General features: G+C 38.6%; 1 protein-coding gene across 2 annotated transcripts in view; it reads left to right on the top strand.

Moving 5' to 3' along the window:
* LOC102684937 (transcription initiation factor TFIID subunit 4) overlaps positions 1 to 20996 on the top strand; it is a 65036-nt gene that overhangs the window by 29550 nt on the left and 14490 nt on the right. Inside the window, exons 12-14 of one of the 2 annotated variants that reach the window (XM_069191648.1) lie at positions 16169 to 16299; positions 18507 to 18629; positions 19066 to 19122. In XM_069191648.1, the coding sequence (XP_069047749.1) occupies positions 16169 to 16299; positions 18507 to 18629; positions 19066 to 19122 (311 nt within the window). Of the gene's footprint in view, positions 1 to 16168; positions 16300 to 18506; positions 18630 to 19065; positions 19123 to 20996 lie in introns of those variants that run through there. The other variant, XM_069191652.1, reaches the window with a different exon arrangement.

Genomic DNA, 20996 nt, shown 5'->3' with positions numbered 1-20996 from the left:
TGCAGCACTGCACAGAAAAAAAAATGTTTTTCATTATATTACAGTTTCTCATGCACACGGTTTGCTTAAGGCTTCCCTCAATATAACAATGTATTTAAATTATGAAATGAATGATTGATTACCTGCCACTGTAGTCCAGGTCATGTATTAACTGATGTATAGGAATGTGAACGCCATTTACTCTGGCCATCAAAACTGTGGGAACTGGAAATCTGCACTAAAAACAGACGCAAAGAATCAACACAAACTGTTCAATATTACCCATCTTCAGTTTTGGGGATTCTTTCAGTTGACTTTTGTAGTTATTTTTGCCATCAGGTCAGCATTCCTTGGATGTATGCTGGTTGCAGCCTTGTTTTTCTGTCTATTTAACATTTCACTGGGCTTAGGCAGAAGTGTAGAAGTGTCAAACTCAGTTCATGGAGGTCTTCTGTGTTTTGTCACCTGCACTTTTAGGAACGTAGTTGGTCATTAACATGAATATTTCTAATCAGTCTTTGAGTTCATTAGAGGTTATGTTAACTATAGAAGTGAATGTTCTGAGTAATCAACAGCAAAAGACCTTAAGAAAATTCTAGATGGGTCTAAGAAACTAATTAGGTTAATTGTTTAATACACTACTTGGTTTGGTGAAAGAGATGCCAGGCCCTCCAGGAGTTGTTTGATACCCCCTGTTTAAGGCTGAGGTGACTGAGGCAGCCAGTGCGTGACTTTCCAAATTCATTCACATTTTGGGCTTACTTTCAGAGCAACATTACCCATTCCGAGGGCAGCACAGTAACGCAGTGGTTAGCCTTGCTGGCTCGCAGGACTAGGGTTCAATTCTGGACTGTGGTGCTCTGTTGTTCATGTGAGTTTTCCTGAGTGCTCTGCTTTTCTCCCATAGTCCAAAGGCATACTGGTAGGTTAATTGTCTTCTGGGGGAAATGGGCCCTGTTGCAAGTGTGTTTGAGTCTGTGTGCCCTGCGATGGCCTACCATCCCATCCAGGGTGTATCCTGCCTTGTGCCCATTGCCTGCTGGGATAGGCTCCCGCTCCCCTGGGACTCTGCATCGGTTGGAAAAGGGTGGAAGGCGCTGCTGTAAGTGTTGGTGGACCAGAAGGCTGCACTTTCCCACTGAAGGAGAATTTTACATGCTGGTGCTCCAGTATGGTGACAGCAGGCAGTGTGCTGTAGAAGGTGCCCTTCAACAGATGAGCCTCGGAACCAAGGTCCTGCTGTTGGTCGTTAAATATTCTGTAGGACTCTTTTTTTTTTTTTTTAAGTGTAGGGGTGTTAACCCCTGTGTACTGGCTACGTGATGTGATCATCCCAATCTCTCTGTATAAATGCACGTAATTATATTTTGTATTGTAATTTGTCTAGCTGTGTGGAATGTTACTTAATTGAAAATGGAACAATTTAATCTCTTCACCCAAATTGGTGATTGTGGAAATGAAGACCGTGTTTTATCTCATTCATTGGTACCACAGTGACTGACTGGTTTTACACCACTTCTTTCTGTCTGTCTTAGGAACTCCTGCTTGAGCGGATGGTCTGCTGGGCTGTTTCATGTTCTCGCACATGTGCTCTTTGCTACAGACTAAAAACGTCATGTTAGTAGCTGACCCAAAAGGCAATTGTAAGGTGTTAGTTATGTTATCTTTTGAAGTGGTTAAAATTATTTAAGCCATTGATTTATTTGGCCTTTATTGGAATTTTATTAATATAATATTACCGTTATCCTTATTGTGTAGAATATCCGCTTGTGTGTGTCTTCACAGGCAAACCTATAGATTTTTACGAGTTGAAAGCCACTAAACAGAGTTCTGTTTGGGCAGGGAAAGCAAGCGCACTCACACGAGCTGCACTGTAATTTTAAAACATTTTTGTTTAGTGGCAAAGCCCGGCTTGAGTATAATTGTGTATTTATTCTGCAAACATTTGACGAAGGGACTGGTTTGAGTTACAGTGCTTAAGTAACCTGATGGTTCTCGTCTTGTCGAACAATAAACATTCTGCTTGCAGAAAAGGAAAAAGGACATGAAGATGAAAACTTAATCACTAAGCCCTTGAACGCTCTGGGGCATGAAATACTGGCCCTGAAGCCAGAGCCCTCCTGGGACCCGGGAAGGAACATTAGACATTCCCAGACATCATGTAACATTGCAGGATGATGTTACATGAAAATGTCAGCACATAAGGCGAGGCCGTTGGTCCGTGCGATCATTTGATTGCCTGCAGGCAACAGTCTTGTGTTCCCACGGCTCCCATTTTCCACCCCCACCCTTCTTCATCGTTTATTATTATTATTTAAATGTTTCCATAATTATTCAAAGGTAGAACTTGGTCCTGTTTCTCCGCAGTAGCATGCATATGTATTTATGAATATAAATGCTGACATCATGTGCCAAAAATAATCCTTCTGTTAAACACTTTCGTTGCACAGTTGGTTGTGCTGGTTAGAAGATGTCTCAACTCAAGAACACGGGCCCAGATGTAGAGCAGATTTTGTGCCTTATTATTCACAGATCGCTTCACTTTCATGGAGGCTGTGCAGAACGTTTCATTGTAAATGTTTTTATTTTAATTGTACTTCAACCTAGTGTTAAGCCTCCAGAGGTACCAAAGTCATTCCCTTACAGCGGTTTTTCAGATAGTGATTGTGTATCTTTACATCTAATACATATATTGTACATATTGAACATTTTTTGTTTTTCATTGAAGATTTGGGATTTTTTAAATTGGTTTATCCTGAAAACATTTGCAGTAAGCAAAAAACATGAAGGCTTATTTCTCTGTCTGGTTGAAAAAGCTTTTTTTTCTTGATTTTTCAACACCTAAACAGCTCTGAAGTCGACCTGAGTTGCCTATTGTGATTGGTATGGTTTTCCTTATTTTCTGGGTGTCCTGAAACATGCCTTTCAGATACTTTACAGATATGTCCTGCAGCTGGCAGGAATATTTATCTGAATACACAATTTCCTGCAGAGTCAAACAATTCCCCACTTATGAAATCATGAAATATTAAACCTCGATTCTGTATGTAGATGTCCTTGTTAACCTACAGAGAAAATACACAGTGATTTTTGAATGTCTGATAAAGGATGTGTGTGCAGTGATTGAAGTGATAAAAAATAAATTAAAAGGCTTAAGTAAATAAAAGCATCTGCATGGATGTCTGCGGGGAGTGTTGAAATGGGGCCTGCGGTGTCTCTTGTCCTCTAGGGGGGGGAATGACACAGAATTGTTCTTTCCTTTGTCCTCATGCCACATCCTCCTTTCCAGGGCTCTGTGCTTCAGAGGCAACAAAGCAGAAACCTTTTTTTTTTATGATGAGAGGGTGGTTTTGGGGGGTTTGGGTTGATCTGTCTCCTACGTACAGACTCCCCAGGGATCAACCAGCCTCCTGGGCTGATAACTGCAGGCTGAAACATTCCTGTTGGAGGTGCTCTAGCAGCTTCTGTGGCATTGTGGCTTGTACCCTGACTGCAGGAGAGCCCACCGGTGCGATACAGGGAGAAGTTCATATTTATAGGTGTAAATCTCTATCCTCATCTCCTGATTTAGTTATAAAAAGGTGCAGAGATTTTGATTCACATTTAGTGTCTCAACATCATAGTTGTTTTGATGTTTGTTGGAACAATTAGACCTTCCCCGAAGTCACACAGACCTGTCACTACTAGGTGACATTTTGCAGGATTCTAAATATTAAAATGGTGATGAACATCTCTCATGAAATGTTGGGTCTAATGTGGAAGACCTCTGGACCTCCTAAGCAAGTTTTGTGTGTGGCAGGCTAGACATCTGTGTGCATGCCTTGCACTAGCTTCCAGATATGTCTTGTTTAGCCTCTGTGAGTCACATGGGTCAGAAACACACCAGACCGTTTCTGTTCAATGTCCCATCATCCCAGCATGTCCTGAAGATGCTCCATGCTTCGCAGGTCTGGCGAGTAGTGTGTCCACTACATTCATACAACTGTCTCATTCCCATTTTGCAAAAAAGCCATTTTTGTACTAGTAGCATGAAGATGATCCGAATTCCAGCAGGACTTGTCAGGATGAGCAGCAAGTCATCATGACTTGATCAATGTAGTGCAGTCAGCTTGCCATCAATGAGTACAAGGAGTTCCGAAGCAGCTGTATGCTTCTGCCCAGATATTAACGCTTGGACTTTCCTGTTGTCTTGTTGAGGAGTCGCAACTCCCAGACGGTTGTTTATTGATTGTGTTTGTAATGTCTTGCCAAGTTGGAAGGTTTTTGATGTGAACATCCCAAATGGTGAGTAACAGTGTGCAGGCTTAGCCCTGCTTTTAGCATACTTTTATTGCCTTCCTTGATCCATATTTGTATAATCAATACAATTTCAGTGTGCTTGAGAACAGATGATAAAAACTGTTTCTGAACTAAATGATTTCATTTTAAATGTGGGGTGGAGTTTGTTATACGATAGTTCCCATCTTTGTCAACTTAAAGTCAGGAATTGGGATGGTAGGTTTAATATTGATGTTAATGCTGAAGTAAGATTAATCCTCGTGTTGTTTTAGAGGCTGTGCAACCATTTTTTTTTCTTTCCTGGGATACCATATTTTAGAAAGCATACCGTTTTTTTCCATTGAGTCTGTCTCCTGGGCACACATGCTTATTATTTGAGATGCTGGTTTCTTTAGTACTAAAATTATCATGTTTTGTTCTTACAAAAGACAGCAAAAGTCATTGTATTAACCATTTGGATCTTTTTGCAGATGACAGTACAAAAAAACATCACTTTGACCAGAGATATTAACAAATGCAGTACTGTTAAGCAATATGGAAATAATAGGCAATATTGAATAAACTTGCCAATGTGGCAAGAATCCAGTGTGCTGTGATGATCGAGCTAAAGGAAGGCAAAGCAGCTTCAGGGCAAAGTAGTGCAGAGGAGGGTTTAAAAAAGCAATGTTGTAGAAAGTAAAGTAGGTAAATAAAGGAGACTGGGGAAAAAACTGTCTAAATTCAGTGGAAAGGAAAAATGTTAGTGAAACATGATTAAAATGACTGTGGCTGTTCAAAAGTGCCAATTTAATAAACAAACAGTGATTAGAAAGAAAAACACCTGGGACAGCAGTTTTGAAAAATATCTAGCCTGTGGAAATGGGTTCATAATGGAAGTTGTTGAGGAAAGGGAATGAATTTTATAAGGAAACCACAGATTAGTGGTATTTTGCCTGTGTTGGTTGTGAAGGGTTTTAAAAATTAGCTGGATTGGAAAAAAGTGTGTTAAACGTGTATAGCATTACATTGTCACATTTTTCTAGATATTTTAACGTTAATTTCTAACAAAAGTGAACAAATGAATTGTCATTTACTGGAGGTTCCTTTGTGGAATGTTAAAGACTTATTTCTTTGTTTAGAACAGATTTTTATACAGTCCAGAATAAAGATCCAAAACACTTATCGCAAAATCCTAAATAAGTTATCTGAATAAACAATGTTATGTAGCACTTATTGATTACCAGTTCTGCATTATATTCCTTTTCCAATCCGTTTGTAAACTTAAAAAAATCAGTCTTCTGGAAGGCAAACATTCTGCTCCCCTACAAAATTATTTTTATTTAAATTTTAAGGATGACTGAAACAAGATCTGATAATTCAGTGGATTTACTCCCTTCATCAGAGGGAATACAAATCAATGACAAATAATCGGTTCTCTTTAATGGAAGAGTATATGCGGTGTTTCTTTATCAGTAATATGAAGTTATTTTTTTGGCATATTTGTTGAGCGTTTAAAACAGTCTTTTTTTTCTTTGCCAACTATAAATTCATGTGTGGGAAGCAGGCGAAGTTACAGAATGTAGTTTGGAGTCCGGCTCTTGGTTTTTGTTTTGCTTTCCATTGCATCTCCCTGGTAAAACTGTATCCTCTCTCATTTTTATTATAATAATAATTGCTTACACTTATATAGCATTTTTCTGGACACTCCACTCGCCACCAATGTGCACCTTCCACCTGGATGATGCGACGGCAGCCATAGTGCACCAGAACGCTCAATACACATCAGCTATCAGTGGGGAGGAGAGCAGAGTAATGAAGCCAATTTTTAGCAGCTACCTGTATAAAAGCCCACGTTGTCTTAGTGCCACAGAGACGGTCACTGGCCCTCTGCTCTTCCCAGTTGCTGCGGGACTCCTTCAGAGCAGGTGGTGCAGTGGGCCTGCTGGGCTGTGTAGGTAAAGCTACTGTCCTTGCTGTTAGGCATGTAAACCTCGTCTTCCCCAGTGTTCTCTCCATCCTCCATCAGTTGCCACCTGGGCTACTCCTGCGTTGGGCAGTGGGTGGGTGACGAGGCAGGATACACCCTGACAAACGTGCCAGCCGACAGCGGCCTTTTATCCAGTCGATCATACTTGGAAATAACTCCGTTAAAACCATGCTTTTTATTTGAATGCAGTTTAACTTGAATGTTTGTGTAAATGTGTGACCCCTGCAGTATGTTACATTTGGGTCAACTTTCTAACAATAATACAAGCCTATGATAAATTAGTCCCCCCCAGTAAATTACTTTAATTAACTATACATGGCAAAAAAATAAGAGCAAATAATGATGAATCAAAAGTAATTCTATTGTTCATCCTGTAACAAAGAAATTTATTAATGAAGAATTTGCATCGAATTTACTGTCAGCACCTCTCCTCATAGTTTGGGAATTCAGTTGTTCACCATACCTGCAGCAAAATGTGATATTCCTACAGTCATTCATGTGTCTGATGTCACAAACGAGACGCGAGACCATCGCAATCCAGGAATCGCCAGGCGTCTTCAGTTCTCTGTAGTGTGTTTGCTAGTTTACATGTCTGGCAGCAGACAGGCTGGCTAATTTGTAGAGCACACAGCCTCCCGTACGTGTATTCTCCACAACTGGAGAACACAGTATATGTAATGTGATAGAACTGGATGAACGGCTTCCTGGTAGTTAACAAATCTGGCAGAAAGCATTTAAAGCTCTCTATTAAGCATTTGAGCTTTCTATTCTTCATGGTCAGAGCAGGTTCGTAGTTGGTTAAAAATTCTAATTAAATATGTTGTGTTATTTCTAAACAGGCTACAGTGTATATTTGTTTTTCTGTGGTTTTAACTTAACTGACAGATGTGTGCCCACTGCTCTGCACGATGGCAATTACCTTCATACAGGCAGGTTGTGATGCATAAAAGGAGTCAGTTCTGTATGTAAGAATTCTTTCATATATGTGGCTACAATCCCAATTAGGGTAAAATAATGTTAGTGTGTGGAAAAACAGTTTTGTATTTTATCACCCCAGATGAAACTGTTCTTATGTTCCCACACTTTACGGGCGACACCAGTGCCCACCTGCAGCTTCGCGTTAAATTAAGAAATGTGATTATTGGAGGCTTCCTCAAATTGAAGAAACGGACATGATTGTAGAAATGTTTTTATTTAATACAATAGTGCATGATAGACAACTTTCATATGTGCCATGAAATTGCAGTTTACCCAGCTGCTTTCATTGTTATTAATATTATTATTTCAAATAAAAATGTATGCGTTTTAAAAAGGTTTCAATGTTATGCTGATGTTGCATTGTTCCATAATTAATATTCTAATTAAACACCCTGAACAATAGCCTTGTCCGATACTTGGATGTTGATTTAGAATATTAAGTGTTCATTGCCTGTTTTCAGTGGCTTGTTAGTAATACTGTATAACAAGAGAATACTTTTAATCCCTTTGGCTAAAATTTAATGACATGTAATACATTAGTTTTTCAGATCAATAGAGTCATTGGAACATTTCCAGAATGTCATGTCTATTCATTAATATTGACATTTTGTAAAATTGTTACAACAAAATTGTGATATTATCTTATTACAGAATTGATCAATGTCGGTAATATCACACATTAAATTGTATATTGACATATTAAGGATTGGATGAAAGGGAATGAACAGACAGAAAGGGTAAAAAAACAAACAATTTTACTCTTAAATTTAAGAAATCTTTTCTTTGCTAATTCACTAGATCATTGTTTGCCACTAATATGACAAGAGGATGTGTGCTTACAGTTAGAGACATTATTCCTCCTTTTTAAGGATTTCTTGAAAACTTCAGTGCTGCTTTAATTTTTATGTATTTCCTGTCATTTTTACTTTTCATTAAATAATCTTGCTGTTGTTCAATGGCTGTTAAAAATACTATTTTTGAAGTATTTTAATTTTTTTTATCTTTTACTTTGGTGGTGCCACATAAATCAGTTCCTTAAATGACAACGTAATTGCTTTTTTGGGGGGATATCTTTGTTAAACCGGTTAGAAGTAAATCATATAATTGTAATATTTTTATTAATTCAACTAGGGAGCTGCATCAGCATGCATAGGCTAAAAGTAGTGGGTTTATTCCTGCTGAAAAGAGAAGAAAGGAAACACAACGTTTTGGCTGTGGAGCCTTCTTCGGGTGTGAGAAAGACAGACAGGGAAGACAGCAAAGATTAAATAGCAGAGAAGAAGAAAAGCTGGAAAGGTGGAGGAGGAGGGAGAGGGGAAAGGCCACTCAGGAAGTGCAAAGTGGAGAGGGGTGGAGAAAGGTGTGGAGTCAAAACCTGCATGAGAATAGAGAAGATTACATGAAAATAAGTCAGTCATTCAGAGAAGGGGGAAGGTGTGAACCTGGTTTCAGGATGAGTTTAGTTTCTGTTGTCTTTCTGCTGTGGGAGTTGAGAAACCCTTCTTTGAGAACAGAGACAGAGAGATCAGTGTGATCAGGGCCGTCTGAGGTGAAATGAGAAACTATGGGCTTGGGAGATCTTTAATCTTCACGGCCCTAACATGTTCTCTGAAGCGGTCTCCTAGTCTCCTTCTGGTTTCCCCAACATAGATGGCTGGGCTGTTTTTGCAAGAGATACAGTAAATGAGGTTTCTGGAGATACAGGATGTCATCTGGGTGATCTGGAATTGACCTGAGGGGCCCTGAATGAGCGTGTTGTTAGATATGTACTTGCAGGGGAAGGTGCCTGGTGGGGATGATTGCCAAGTGTGGTCAAGGGAGCTGTGCACAAGAAGTTTATGTAGATTGGGTGGTCGGTGAGAAGAGATGATAGGGCGGTCGAAAAAAGGGTACTGATGGAGGGATCGTCCTGTAAAATGGAGTAGTTGTTAATGATTTGTAATCATTTGTAATATTTTTATGTACAAATGATGTGAATTTTGCAGTTCACACAGAATTATGTGTATGAGTTATGTCTTGGAAATTACGTCCCAGTTGTCTACCAGGTTCAGTCAGGGGGTGGTATCAGTTTACCTATCTGAAAGAATTGGCAACCTTTCAAAAAAGAGTAATTTTTATGTTTCATCTTTGACCACAGTATTTCAAAATCTTGATCATTTAATGCAAAGGCTGAAAAATCCAGAGCACAAGTGCTTCCAGTGGTTTCAACAGAAATGATAAAGAGGCTTTAGAAAATTAGTGTTACCTGAAAGTAAAAGCAATTGATATGTTTTTGAAAAGGAAACAGTGTGGATTGTCCTTAATTGTACAATGTGAACTGGCTCAGATTTAACATTTGCCATTGATCTTATTTTTTATTTTGGCTTATTGAAGGTTAGACCCTTTTTTTTTAATTAAGCTGTAAACTCCACTTACTTGCTTAGTTCTTTTATTGTCCCAGATGACGGGCGATAGGTTTGCAGCAGGTACAAGATATAAAGCTACATGCGAGTTAGCAGCTTCAGTAATCTTCACAATTTACAAAAAACTAAGAAATTGAGTCATTGGTGTGCATGGTAGATGCATAAAATACATGTATGATGAAAAAATAAAATATACAATCAGTTCTCCATATTAAGCAGGTTAATGCTATGGGACCAAAGGATAACTTAGGCTTATCTATGATGCTGACTGATTATAGGTTGTAGATATAAGTGGTATCCTAGCATCTGGTCTTCTGAGGCCGTGCAGCCCAGTGCGGTTGATCCATATACCATGATGAGGTTTATGGGTCTCCCGTGATCTCAACACTGTGAGCTGGAGGTACTACTCACATGAACTAGTAATAGAAGTTTTAAAAATTTATTGGAGATAAAGTGGAAGTTCTAGTCATTCCCATGTAAAATTAATGACTAACATTTATTTTGGCCCGTAACCACGAGGGAAAGCTTGTTAGTTTGTTACACGGTTCCATTGCATTGTTTAGCCCCTGTTATGTGGTCTTATTTCAGAATTTACTAGTTGTTAAAGTGCTGCTAAAGCTACTCAACTATGATTTAAACAGGATTGGGTGGAGTGACAGCCTTTGATTTCACAATGAAACACTGGTTAGTCACGTCATGCTTATACACCCAGAAACATGAGGAGCTCTAGTTATTGTAGTGTGATCTTGGGAGAGAGATATACCTTTTTAACTTGGAATGAGTGCTTTCTACACAAGGCTGTCGGTTTCACAATTTCTAAGAAATGTGCTGTAATCTGCAGACTGCCCAGTTGCATCTTAACTCGCCGGGAGCCTGATTAGACTCATTAGAACCAATTCAGTGGTCTTCTCTCCACTGGCTATATATGGTAAAATCTGCCCATTGAGCAACATGCCAAGAGTGCTGCCAGCTTCTGAGGGCATGAAGTTGAGAAAATCCCCTCTTTCTGTCTCTGCAGTGTAGGCAGGGATGGCTGACAATGACAGTGGTTAAATGTAGCTAGGTAAATACACTTTCACTGTAGTCGCACAATACTTCAAGATGAATGTTCTTGTCATTGCCGCTTGTGTTGCTTGTCAGGCTCAGTACAAAGGAAAGGCTATGAATTATTGTTTCGACTGTAACCTGTGAGGAGTAGTGTGGCGAAATGATTAGGCTTTAAGACTTGGGAGCCGAATCATTCTAGTCCCAACTTAATGCTGCCAAAACCCTGGGGACAAAGCACTCCTGTAGTTTTACCTGGTGCTAGTTTGTGTCTCCAGATCACGTTTTCTGTCACAGGCTCTTGGTGTTTTAGGGATGTGCCCTAGTTGCATAATGCATTCCTGTTTATTAAACCTGTTTGATATCCCTCCACTCGATTTTTGTGTTCTGGTTATCAATGTTTAATTGTATTCATTTATCACTGTCTGTCATATTTTGCTGGTTAAACATCTGTCATTTTAAATCATTTGTTTTAAATGTAGAGAGAATTTGGGGAGGTCCTCCTCCTGCATCATAAAACCAAAAAGTGGCAGTATTCAGGTTGCTTTTTCTCCTACTGTCCCATCGTTGGTACTTCTGTATTCCTTTTTTTGTCTTCAGTGTCTGTAAGTTTTGAATTGTGCTCATGAAAGAATTTATAATGTATTGCTGGAAGATGTGTGAGAGTATACATAATTCGTCTTGATCATGAGATACATCAGTCTAAAGCATTCATAATTTTGCCATTTTTCGCAGTCAGAAATGAATTATGCTCTTCCATGAACACAGGGTTGCTAGCAAGACCAATATTGAACCTCCACTTTCTCTGGCACGTGAAGCTGGTGTTGTCTCTGAAGTCAGAGTATGTGAAGAAATAAGGAGGACACAATGAAATGGGAATGAAAAAAAAATAAAAATATTTTTACGGATTGGATAATGTCTTGCCTAAAAATATCTGAAATTGTTATATTATAATCTTAACAACATAATATAATACAAAGGAAAGTCATATTTGTCAAACAATTGAATTCCAGGAAACACGAAGTTTGCATTTATTTGCACTTTTTAAGTTTTCCTTTTAATAAAATCCAACAAAGTCTGTTCTTTGGAAGTGCAGTGGACGCCTCTGGATTCTGCAGATGTTTAAAGAATCTCCATGATTTGGGGAATAGATTTAAAAGAAACTTGCAAAAAGCAGAGTTTTCCTCTTTTCGTGGTAGAATTATTTCATTATTTAAAGATTTGAGACTATTGGTATTGCTTGCCAGGATAGACTCCAGCTCCTCTGTGACACTGTATTGGATAAAGCAGTGAGAACATGGGTGGTTGGATTGTACCTTGGCACCCCAGCCAGGAAGAAGACATAGGTGTATTTTCCTATCAAGGGTTGTGGTTCAGGGGGCTGCTGTTAATCCAATGGCAAAACCTGGAGATCTCCAATGCGGAGTTGTCTGCATAAAGGTGGTATTCATGGGCAAGCTGCAAAGAAGCCCCTTGTGAAGGTGCCCGTGGAGTTGCTTTACCTGTACAGGTTTGTAGTATATAGGCCTGGAAACAAGAAGCACCAAAGAAGAGTTTAACTGCTTATATCTATGTATAAGGTGCTGCTGAGTCTGATCCTGATTTGGTGAAAAATAGGAATATTGTGCAACATTTAAGGGACTGAGAATGTGTAGAAGGATCTTCAGTCTAATAAATGTTGTTTTGAATGTTTTAACTGACCTGCACAGTTTGCCCTTGAAGGTTAAAGCAGTGAATGCTGAACATTTCCCAGACAAACTGAAGGAGAGCGTAGGGGAAGAGGCAAAAGTTTTCTGAGCCCGACCAAAAAGGATATGATTGAGCTGGACTATGAGTATGAGTAAAAATTGCATAGGAATTTTTGGTAACTGTGTTCAGTTGAGACCGTCATGAAGCAATCATTGATTTTTAGAAGAATCTTAAGGGCAATTTGTAAACAACAAATACACAATCGTAATCATGATTATGATGTTCACCCTCTGAATTTTAAAAGAAAGTATATATTTTGTTTGAGTTCCTTTCTCCAGTTTGTTGTGTTTTGATGCAGGGTGTCAAAAAGGATGTCCAATTTCTCAATTTCTCAAGCCGAGAAACCAATTTGAAATACACTCGTTTTTTTACTTGATAAAAAGGGTGGTCTTTCCTGACACAGTTATCCAATCAAGCAGGTTAGGTTTAGAGGTGGTTTTCTAACTCCCACCCCAAGAGGTCTGAGCAAAATTAATCCTAAAAAGCGCACCCTGGTGCTAAAATGCACTTAACCTCAACCCAGATAATTGATGCCCGTCTTCTAACAGTTGCTTCTATCAGATCATGCGAAGGAGCATCCAGCCATCACTTTTACGCCCACTTTTTGAAGCTTTGTGACACTTTCTGTCCCTTAGCTGGTTACAGGAGGTCTTGGAGAACATGCTGGGGATGGAAGATGCCAGCGCTAGGTATCTTTAACTGTGGAGAAGCCTTTGCATGTTAGCTTCCACACACCTTGAAAGAAGATGGCCTTGAGCTAACAGGATCTAAACCGAGGAGACTGAAAGTGTCCTCTTGCTACAGCTTCTGTCATCAGTCACTTCACTGTCAGTGCTAACCGTACATTACACAGTGTTAGTCGACGTGGTGAAGACCAGAGGGTGGACTTGGGGACCCACTAAACACAGTAGTGGCATTGTTGAAATGAAAGAGTAAATTCTTGCTTATCTTTGTAAAAATTGAAATTCATAAATGCATTGTTACTTTAAAAAATAGAAATACTAACAGTGCCTATTTTAAGGGGCCAAGATTATACTGTAATGAGTTTTGGAAATCTTTTTATTGTTCCTTCGTGCCTTTTTCTGTTTTCGTAGATTATTTTTTTAGGCCTTCACCTGAAGTATCACTAAGGTCTGAAGCGAATTGAAGCACTTTTCTTTGTTACATTCTTTTCCAGAGGTGTGCGTGATAAAAGTACACAGAAGACATCTGATAGCAAAGGACTTGTTAACAACATCTCTTATCTGCTGTGACTAAAGTTCAGTTGTCGGTTTTTGATGTTAGTTGCACATTTCTGAAAGCTTCCTGTGAGTTAAGTACCGAGTTTAGACCGAGCACAAGAAACGTCGTGGGCCCCAGTGAGGCAGGCTGGCGATTCAGTCTCGGCTCCGAGGATCCCCGGCTGGGAGAACAGGAGACACATGTGCCACCACAGCCTTCTCCAGCTGGTGTGGCTGTAGGACAGTCTGAGGCTGCAGGGCCTTTATAACCCGCAGGCTAAATTGGTCACGCGTATTGGAAATGTACAAAAGTAAAAATTCTACCAGTCCAGGTCTATTGTTAATTCAGCATTTGAGCCCTGTAATTCTATGTTGTAGTCCAAGCCTGCTATTGAGGTTTAGATTTATGCCTCACTAATACCTCACTGTTTTCTTGCTCAGTGTTATTTTTTTTCCACCTCACGCTAAAAACAGATGGTTATTGACAGAATCTCTTATATAAAAGGAGTAGTGAATTATGAGCTTCTTGTGAAGCAGTTTCTGAAAGTGAAACAGTTCAAGGACATTTCCAGCTTCCAGTAATTTTGTAAGATATATGAACACGGAGGAATTGTAAAGCTTTGTCATTACAACAATTTTTTTTTCTGAAGCCCTAACTTTAGATATCACAAAAAATATATAGGCCTTATTCCTTGAGCAGCAGTGAAGAATTGGCACCACGAGAATTTGGGTTTGGATGATTCGGTCAGGACTGCCTTGACTGCAGGCACATCATGGTCCTGTGCCCGCAGCCTTGAGGTGATGCTGGTGGGCATGTAGCAGCCCTCAGTTTGGCAGAAGCTCTTGCACATCACTGCTAAGCCTGCAGTGCGTCGTAAAATGAATAGACGAGTTAGTTAAAGAAACCTGCCTGCGTGTCAGGAGTTCTGGGAACCTGGAATGAGAAATGGCAGAATGAGAAGGTGCTGCGAACTGTGATATAAATTCATAATTTACTACAATTTTACGATTCAAAACTGAAAAAATGGTAGCCTGCCTATTTAAAATAGTTTGTGTTTCTAAATAAAGAAATATGTAGATCAATCTGGTGGAGGTCCAGTGTTCTTCTCACCTTTGTGCCCTGCACTCTGCCTGCCTCCCTGGTTAAGTATTTAAAAATGTGTGATCCTTGATTAGCAAAATATGTAGCTTTTCAGTCTTAAATGCATGCACATTTGATTTATGCATTTTAAAATATGTTGTTTTTGTACATGCCCAAGTTGACGGGAACCTGATTTTACAGGCCAAATTGTGGATCTTTAGAAAGTGTGACATACTATTCAAGCAGTCATAGTGTTTTTTTACGTTTAGAAATAGTTTGTGTAATACAACTAATTGGGCTTATGCAAAAGTCTCAAACATGAGGTCTGACGAAAGAAGTTTGAGACTTATTTCCACCTCCATTGTTACACAACCAGCTGTGTATGTGTTTTGATGCCTTATGGAAAATTGACAGAATAATTTGGTTAGGGTACTAGTGGATTAATAGGAGAGAAGATTAGGTTTGCTAGTTAAACGAGCAAAAAAGCACGTGGAGCATTAGGAAATTGTGCTCGATATTACACAGTTTTTGTTGATCAGGTGCTTGAATTTTTAGGCCAAGAGTTTGATTAGTCTTTCAGTGGATAAATAGAATGTTGAAAAAGGCTCCACTTCCTCCACCTTCAGTCGCATCTTAAAATCTTGATTGCTGTTTAAATAAATCAGTGTAAACCTTGAAGAGTGGCACGAATGAATACATTTCTGCCCTTCTAGAATTTTGGTCATTGTGTTTTTTAGGGTGGATAGGCTTTAAAATGTTATATTTAACTATTGAAATGGTTTAACTTCCTGTTGAGATATAATCATGACTTCATCTTTTTAATGCAAATGGAAATACAAGCCCAGAATTCTTGCTTGTTGAAAGTGCAAAGCAGTGCTCATCAGCAATAATTAGGCTTGCAAAAATTGAGATTTGGAGATTTTGCTTGAGCATTTTCATCAGCTGCATTACAGGTTTTTATGAGACAGTCCAAGTGAGTTTACATATTATTCCAATAATTTTCCCTGAAATAGCCTCTTGGGAAACATTTTAAAGGCTATATACATTATGAAAGAATGTGCTGCATTTCAGCTGAAGTACATTTTTTATCACTTAATAATGTAATAAATGTTTTAATAAATATTAATAGTCTGTGGTATTCATACAAATTCTAGTTTTGTTTTTCTTGCTCTGGACTCTTTCATTGATTTGTGGTCCTGTTGTCTTTGTCCTAAGAATGACCTCAGAAAGAGTAAGGAGTTCCGGGGGCTAAATGAAATGGTGTCTATATTTTCTGATGCTGCAGGCAAGGTTTTATTAATGTAATGCCTGAGATCTTTGAAGTTGTGATTTTATGAGAAAAATCCTAATTTCCTTACCTTTGTTCATTAATGTGTATGACTTCCAGGGGAACAGAATACCTGCTGTGCTAATTATTTCATTGATGTGCTACCTCTCAGATATGGATTATTGATTTCGTTGTTTTTTTCAGGTAAGAAATATGGCATTTCGGATGTCACGTTGGATGTTGTGAGTCTTGTCTCCCATGCCGCACAGGAGCACCTGAGGGAGCTGATAGAAAAGCTGACAGTCATTGCACATCATCGCAAGATAACGTACAAGGTATCTTTCCGTCTTTTCTGCACCTGTGTACTGTTTTCTTGAAGCAAAACCAGATCAGTACCTTCATGTTCCTTTATTAATGCCTTCAGTTATACCTTCATGGTAACATCAGTGGTAAAATACCCTTAAGATGAGCATAGCTATGATTATGATTGTGCATTATAAAATAAGTTGAAAGGTTAAGAAGTTTAAAATATTGTTTAAAAGGTATTTTTGGCCATCAGGCTATGACAATGTGAAATGATCTTCATGTACAGATACTTACTATAAATAGTATCTGTCATTACAATGGATTAATTACCAAAATGTCTAATTAAATAACATTTTTATAACCACCTTCTACTTCCTTTTTTATTTAAAAGCATTATGAATTAGAGAACTAAGACATAATCACAATAGGCTGAATTTAAATATTCACATTATTTTTTAATTTTTAACATTTTCAATATTATCATTGCATTCTAGATAAAATCTCTATTTTTGTGTTAATTCTAATGCATGTGTTTATAATATTTGACTAAAGTGGTTATGATCCTAAGCCTGATGTTACCATAGGTAAATATGACATATTTCTTGTTTTGCTCAGGTTTCTCAATGATCATGTGAAGCTTTGCTCTAAAATATTACAGGGCAACATGCTTGAAAATATAATTTGCAAATGGTAAGGAAATTAAGGTGAAAGCCTAGGAAGGTTAATGATACCTATGAGAATACAACAGATTATTGCCTTAAAATACCCTTCTCATTTGTCCTTGTCTAACGTATACTTAAAATACAAATCAGAAACTCTAAATGAGGTTTTTGATGACACAGACTTTCTCTGAATCATTGTAACTTAACTGGGGAAAACTAAAGTGCATTTGGTTGTTTATTTGTAAGTCATTCAATGTTCGGGAAGCATTTGCTTTAATGTGCAATCCTTTACATGTGTAGATTTATGGCAGCCTTTCTCTTTTGAAAAGAGAGACAGTGGATGAAGTTCTCTAAACTCTTTTGTACTGTGCACAAGTAGAAAACTTGGTTTCATGTGTGGGTCAATTGTACGGATATTTTCCTAGCACATTTGCGGTGCATTAGCATTTGGCTTATATTTGCTTTACTGACAGACAAACACTAGTGGAAAGTATTTTATTTGGAGTGGCATAGAAATGTTTGTCTGCTGTTCAAACTTACCAAATGCTGCAGACTTTAAACATCACACCTGGCATAAAAACAAAGATAAATAATATAGCGTTTTGAAAGGTCTGTATTTTAAGACCTGAACAGAATTTGAATAAACTTAATAAAAACATAATATAACTAGTTGTGTATTTTTTAAATCTTCTTTGGCATTGCCAGGAAAAGGTAAAACCGTTCAAGAGAAGCAGAGTTCCAGATTTTTTACAAAAAATCATGGCTATTTCACAGATAATGTATTATTTTTCACAGATTATGTAAGGAAATACTCAGTATATTAAGAAATAACCAGATGCACAGAATATTTTTTCACTGTAAAACTTAACCTTTTTACAGCTTGGAAACTTTCTACATCAAGTCCTAGAGAAAACCTCTTTCCAGTTTACATAATTCAGGTGTTTGTTTATATGGCATTCAGCAGCTGCCAAGTTCTTTCTGTCTACTTTTGTGTCTTTGCTCAATAAAAGCCTTCTTTAATTTCTCAATTTGTTCACACACTGCACTGTGACAGCAGTCAACTATTTCTAAACACTAGCAGTACATAGATTTCTCTCCACAATTTGATGTTCATGTCAAAAATACACTTGAGGAAGAAACCACAAGCTATCTTTTTCTCTCTTCTTAATAAAAACACACAGATGGGTTATTTGCATGGGAGATGTGTACAGTGAACACTGCTTTTTGGGGTACAAGCAAGGAGCACCTTCGTTTTTAGACAAATGACTAAAGATTGTTTATTGCTTATAAAACCTATAGACCTGTCATTGTCTTTGTGAATTTTACCCCTTATGTGTTCTGGATTATTGGTGGACATTCTGAATTTTCCTAAAAGTCAGATTCTGTTGAGTTAATTTGATCATCTACCTTTCTGCCTCCTAGCTTTAATTAATTAATTTCGATCTTATAGCCTCTAATCCTAGTCTGCACCCATTTCCTTCTCATTGTGTATGGATTGTGAATTTGTCCGAAACTGGATGGATCCTTTCTTTCAATACATTTTCCTTCATTGATAGTAACCTTTTTTTTTCTAGGATGACGGATATGTACAACAGAGTGACACTCGTTCTCAGCTGAAGTTTCTCGGGCACCTGGACCGTTTGGAGAAACAAAAGAGAGATGAGGAGGAAAGAGAAGTGCTCTTACGAGCTGCAAGAGTAAGGCCTCCGTTTCACGGCTGGGGGAATTCAGGTGGCTTGTCTGTCTGCTGGATGAAAGGTTGCACGGTCATGCCTCTGCTGTGTGCTTCATGCCTTGGAGTGGCTGTGCCCTCCATAATGAGCCAAACTTTAATTTTGCTTGGTAAAAAAAAAAGCGCAGTTGTATTCAACAGCTCCACGATTTGTCATTTGGAGAGATGACCCAAGAGGCGTAGTTCAGTGGCTTGACCTGGCTGATAACGTGGACGACTCTTTTAGGTGCCGCTTTCCTCAAGGCCAGTCAGACAGCTGAACAAAGCCGGGAAGCTAAAAGCTTGCGTCCATGTCCACTTCCAAAGACTTTCAAAAGCAATACTTCAGAGGCTGTTATTTATAATAAGTGTTTAGCAAAACCTGCAATATTTATAGGATTTGCGTCTTCTTTCTTTGACAGAGTCGGTCCAATAAAGAAGATCCAGAGCAGCTGAGGCTGAAACAGAAAGCCAAAGAGGTAGGGATGAAGCACGACAACACTGCAGCTTCCTTTGTTTTATTCCTGGGCATGGGTGCAGTCTCCTGGCAATTAGGTCAAGGTTTGCTTTGCTATCGCATATCATTTGCAGTCGCCCAGGGGAAGGACGTGGACTGCTCCCGGCAAGGGCAGTCCTCGACACGGTTTCATCTTCGGCAACAGCTCAATAAATTCAAGATGTATATGTTGGTAGCAAATACATTTAAGTTTTTATTAAAACTTTGAGGTATAGTATTTGGGGATTCTACAATAGGCTACAATTTTTCAGGATAATTGTTCATTTTGTAAATCTGATACTGCTTATAATTCTTTGGCTTCAAGGTGGTACTGGGATTTAGTTGTAAATGGAAAATGCCTCTGGCTTTTAATTTTCTGGGCCCAGCAGTTTTCTGTTCTGTGATGGAGCCCTTGTTTTCACACAGTTCATGTTTAGCTCGGGGGCTTTTTATTTTATAGCTTAGACTAGTTAAGCTTTAACTCCCAGAGGTCTCCACATAGCAACTGTAGAAATCAACAAATAAGTTCATTTACGTCGACTGCCTCCTCACAGTAGCTGACTTTTACATTTCCCAATATCCATTTCCTGACTTTCTTTGCCTTAGAGAAAAAGCTCCACTAATTGGAGCTTATTTTAATTGAGCCTAATATTGGAGCTAGCTAGAGCTGGGCCCCTTGGCAAATGGGGAATAGAATCAAATGAAAGCACCTGAGGTTGGATGTGTGTGTGTGCGCGCGTCTGAGTAAGATTGGGTGGTGTGAGTGTGCTGCATAGGAGAAAAGCATATGTTATTGCGAGACTAGATTTGTCTGTATTTTATTGACATGTTGCTGTGGATCTGTGGTATTTATTCTCCTTACCACTGAAAACTAATGAAATTGATCAAATGCAGTAACAGATGAAGGCTATACAGTATGCAACTGTAGAGTTACATGTACTGCACTTCTGAGGTCCTGTTTTCTTGTGTTAAACTTATGCAATGGTATATTTCTATACGAATGTATACGAAAGGCAAATCTCGAAATAATGATTACTCAATACCCAACATGTTTACTCTTTAGTTCAGGTGGGTAGCTGCGTCAGCATGCATAGGCTGCAAAGGAACAAGTAATAGGTTTATTCCATGCTGAAAAAAAGAAGAAAGAAAACACAACGTTTCGGCCATGGAGAAGGATTACCTGAAGAAGGCTCCATGACCGGAACGTTGTTTTCTTTCTTCTTTTTTTCAGCATGGAATAAACCTATTTCATGTTTACTCCTTTGTGATGTGCACTTATGCTGTTGCACATATAAAATGTTTATTTTATTCTGATCTCTGAACTTCAGAATAATGACTGTTCACTGTGCACAATCCAAAATAAGGGTTTGAAAGAGGAGGAGTCAGGAGTAAGAAGATGGTGGGAGCATGGAACAAGGTGCTCAGCCAGGAAGCTGTTTCCATCACTTCTGTCAAGGAGTGACTGAACATCCTTGGGTCAATTATGTACCCAAAACCAGGCGACCTACGTTGGTCCAGTAATTTCCTATTGTCTGTTAACCTTAGGATTTTGTAAATCTTCTTTCAAGATTAATTGAAGCTGATAATAGTTTGTAGGTAAATATCTACATTTAAAATTCTTATTTTATCTTCATAAATGTGAATAACACCTCCATCCATTTTATTTTAAACGCTTCATTCAATTCAAGGTCATGGGGAAGCTGGGCCTTATTTTGGTGAGCAGCAGGCACAAGCAGGGCACACCCTGGACTGGACTCAGTTCTCTTAGATATCTTACAAGTGTAAAAGGATCAGGAATGTTTGTGTTCCTGGAGCGGCTCTCTCAGATGGCAGCTCTGTGTATGTGATGTCACGTTG

The sequence above is a fragment of the Lepisosteus oculatus genome, chromosome 6, assembly GCF_040954835.1.
Source record: "Lepisosteus oculatus isolate fLepOcu1 chromosome 6, fLepOcu1.hap2, whole genome shotgun sequence".
Lineage (NCBI taxonomy): Eukaryota > Metazoa > Chordata > Actinopteri > Semionotiformes > Lepisosteidae > Lepisosteus > Lepisosteus oculatus.
Note: the sequence above shows the minus strand (reverse complement) of the source record. Positions and strands in the feature narration are given on the sequence as shown.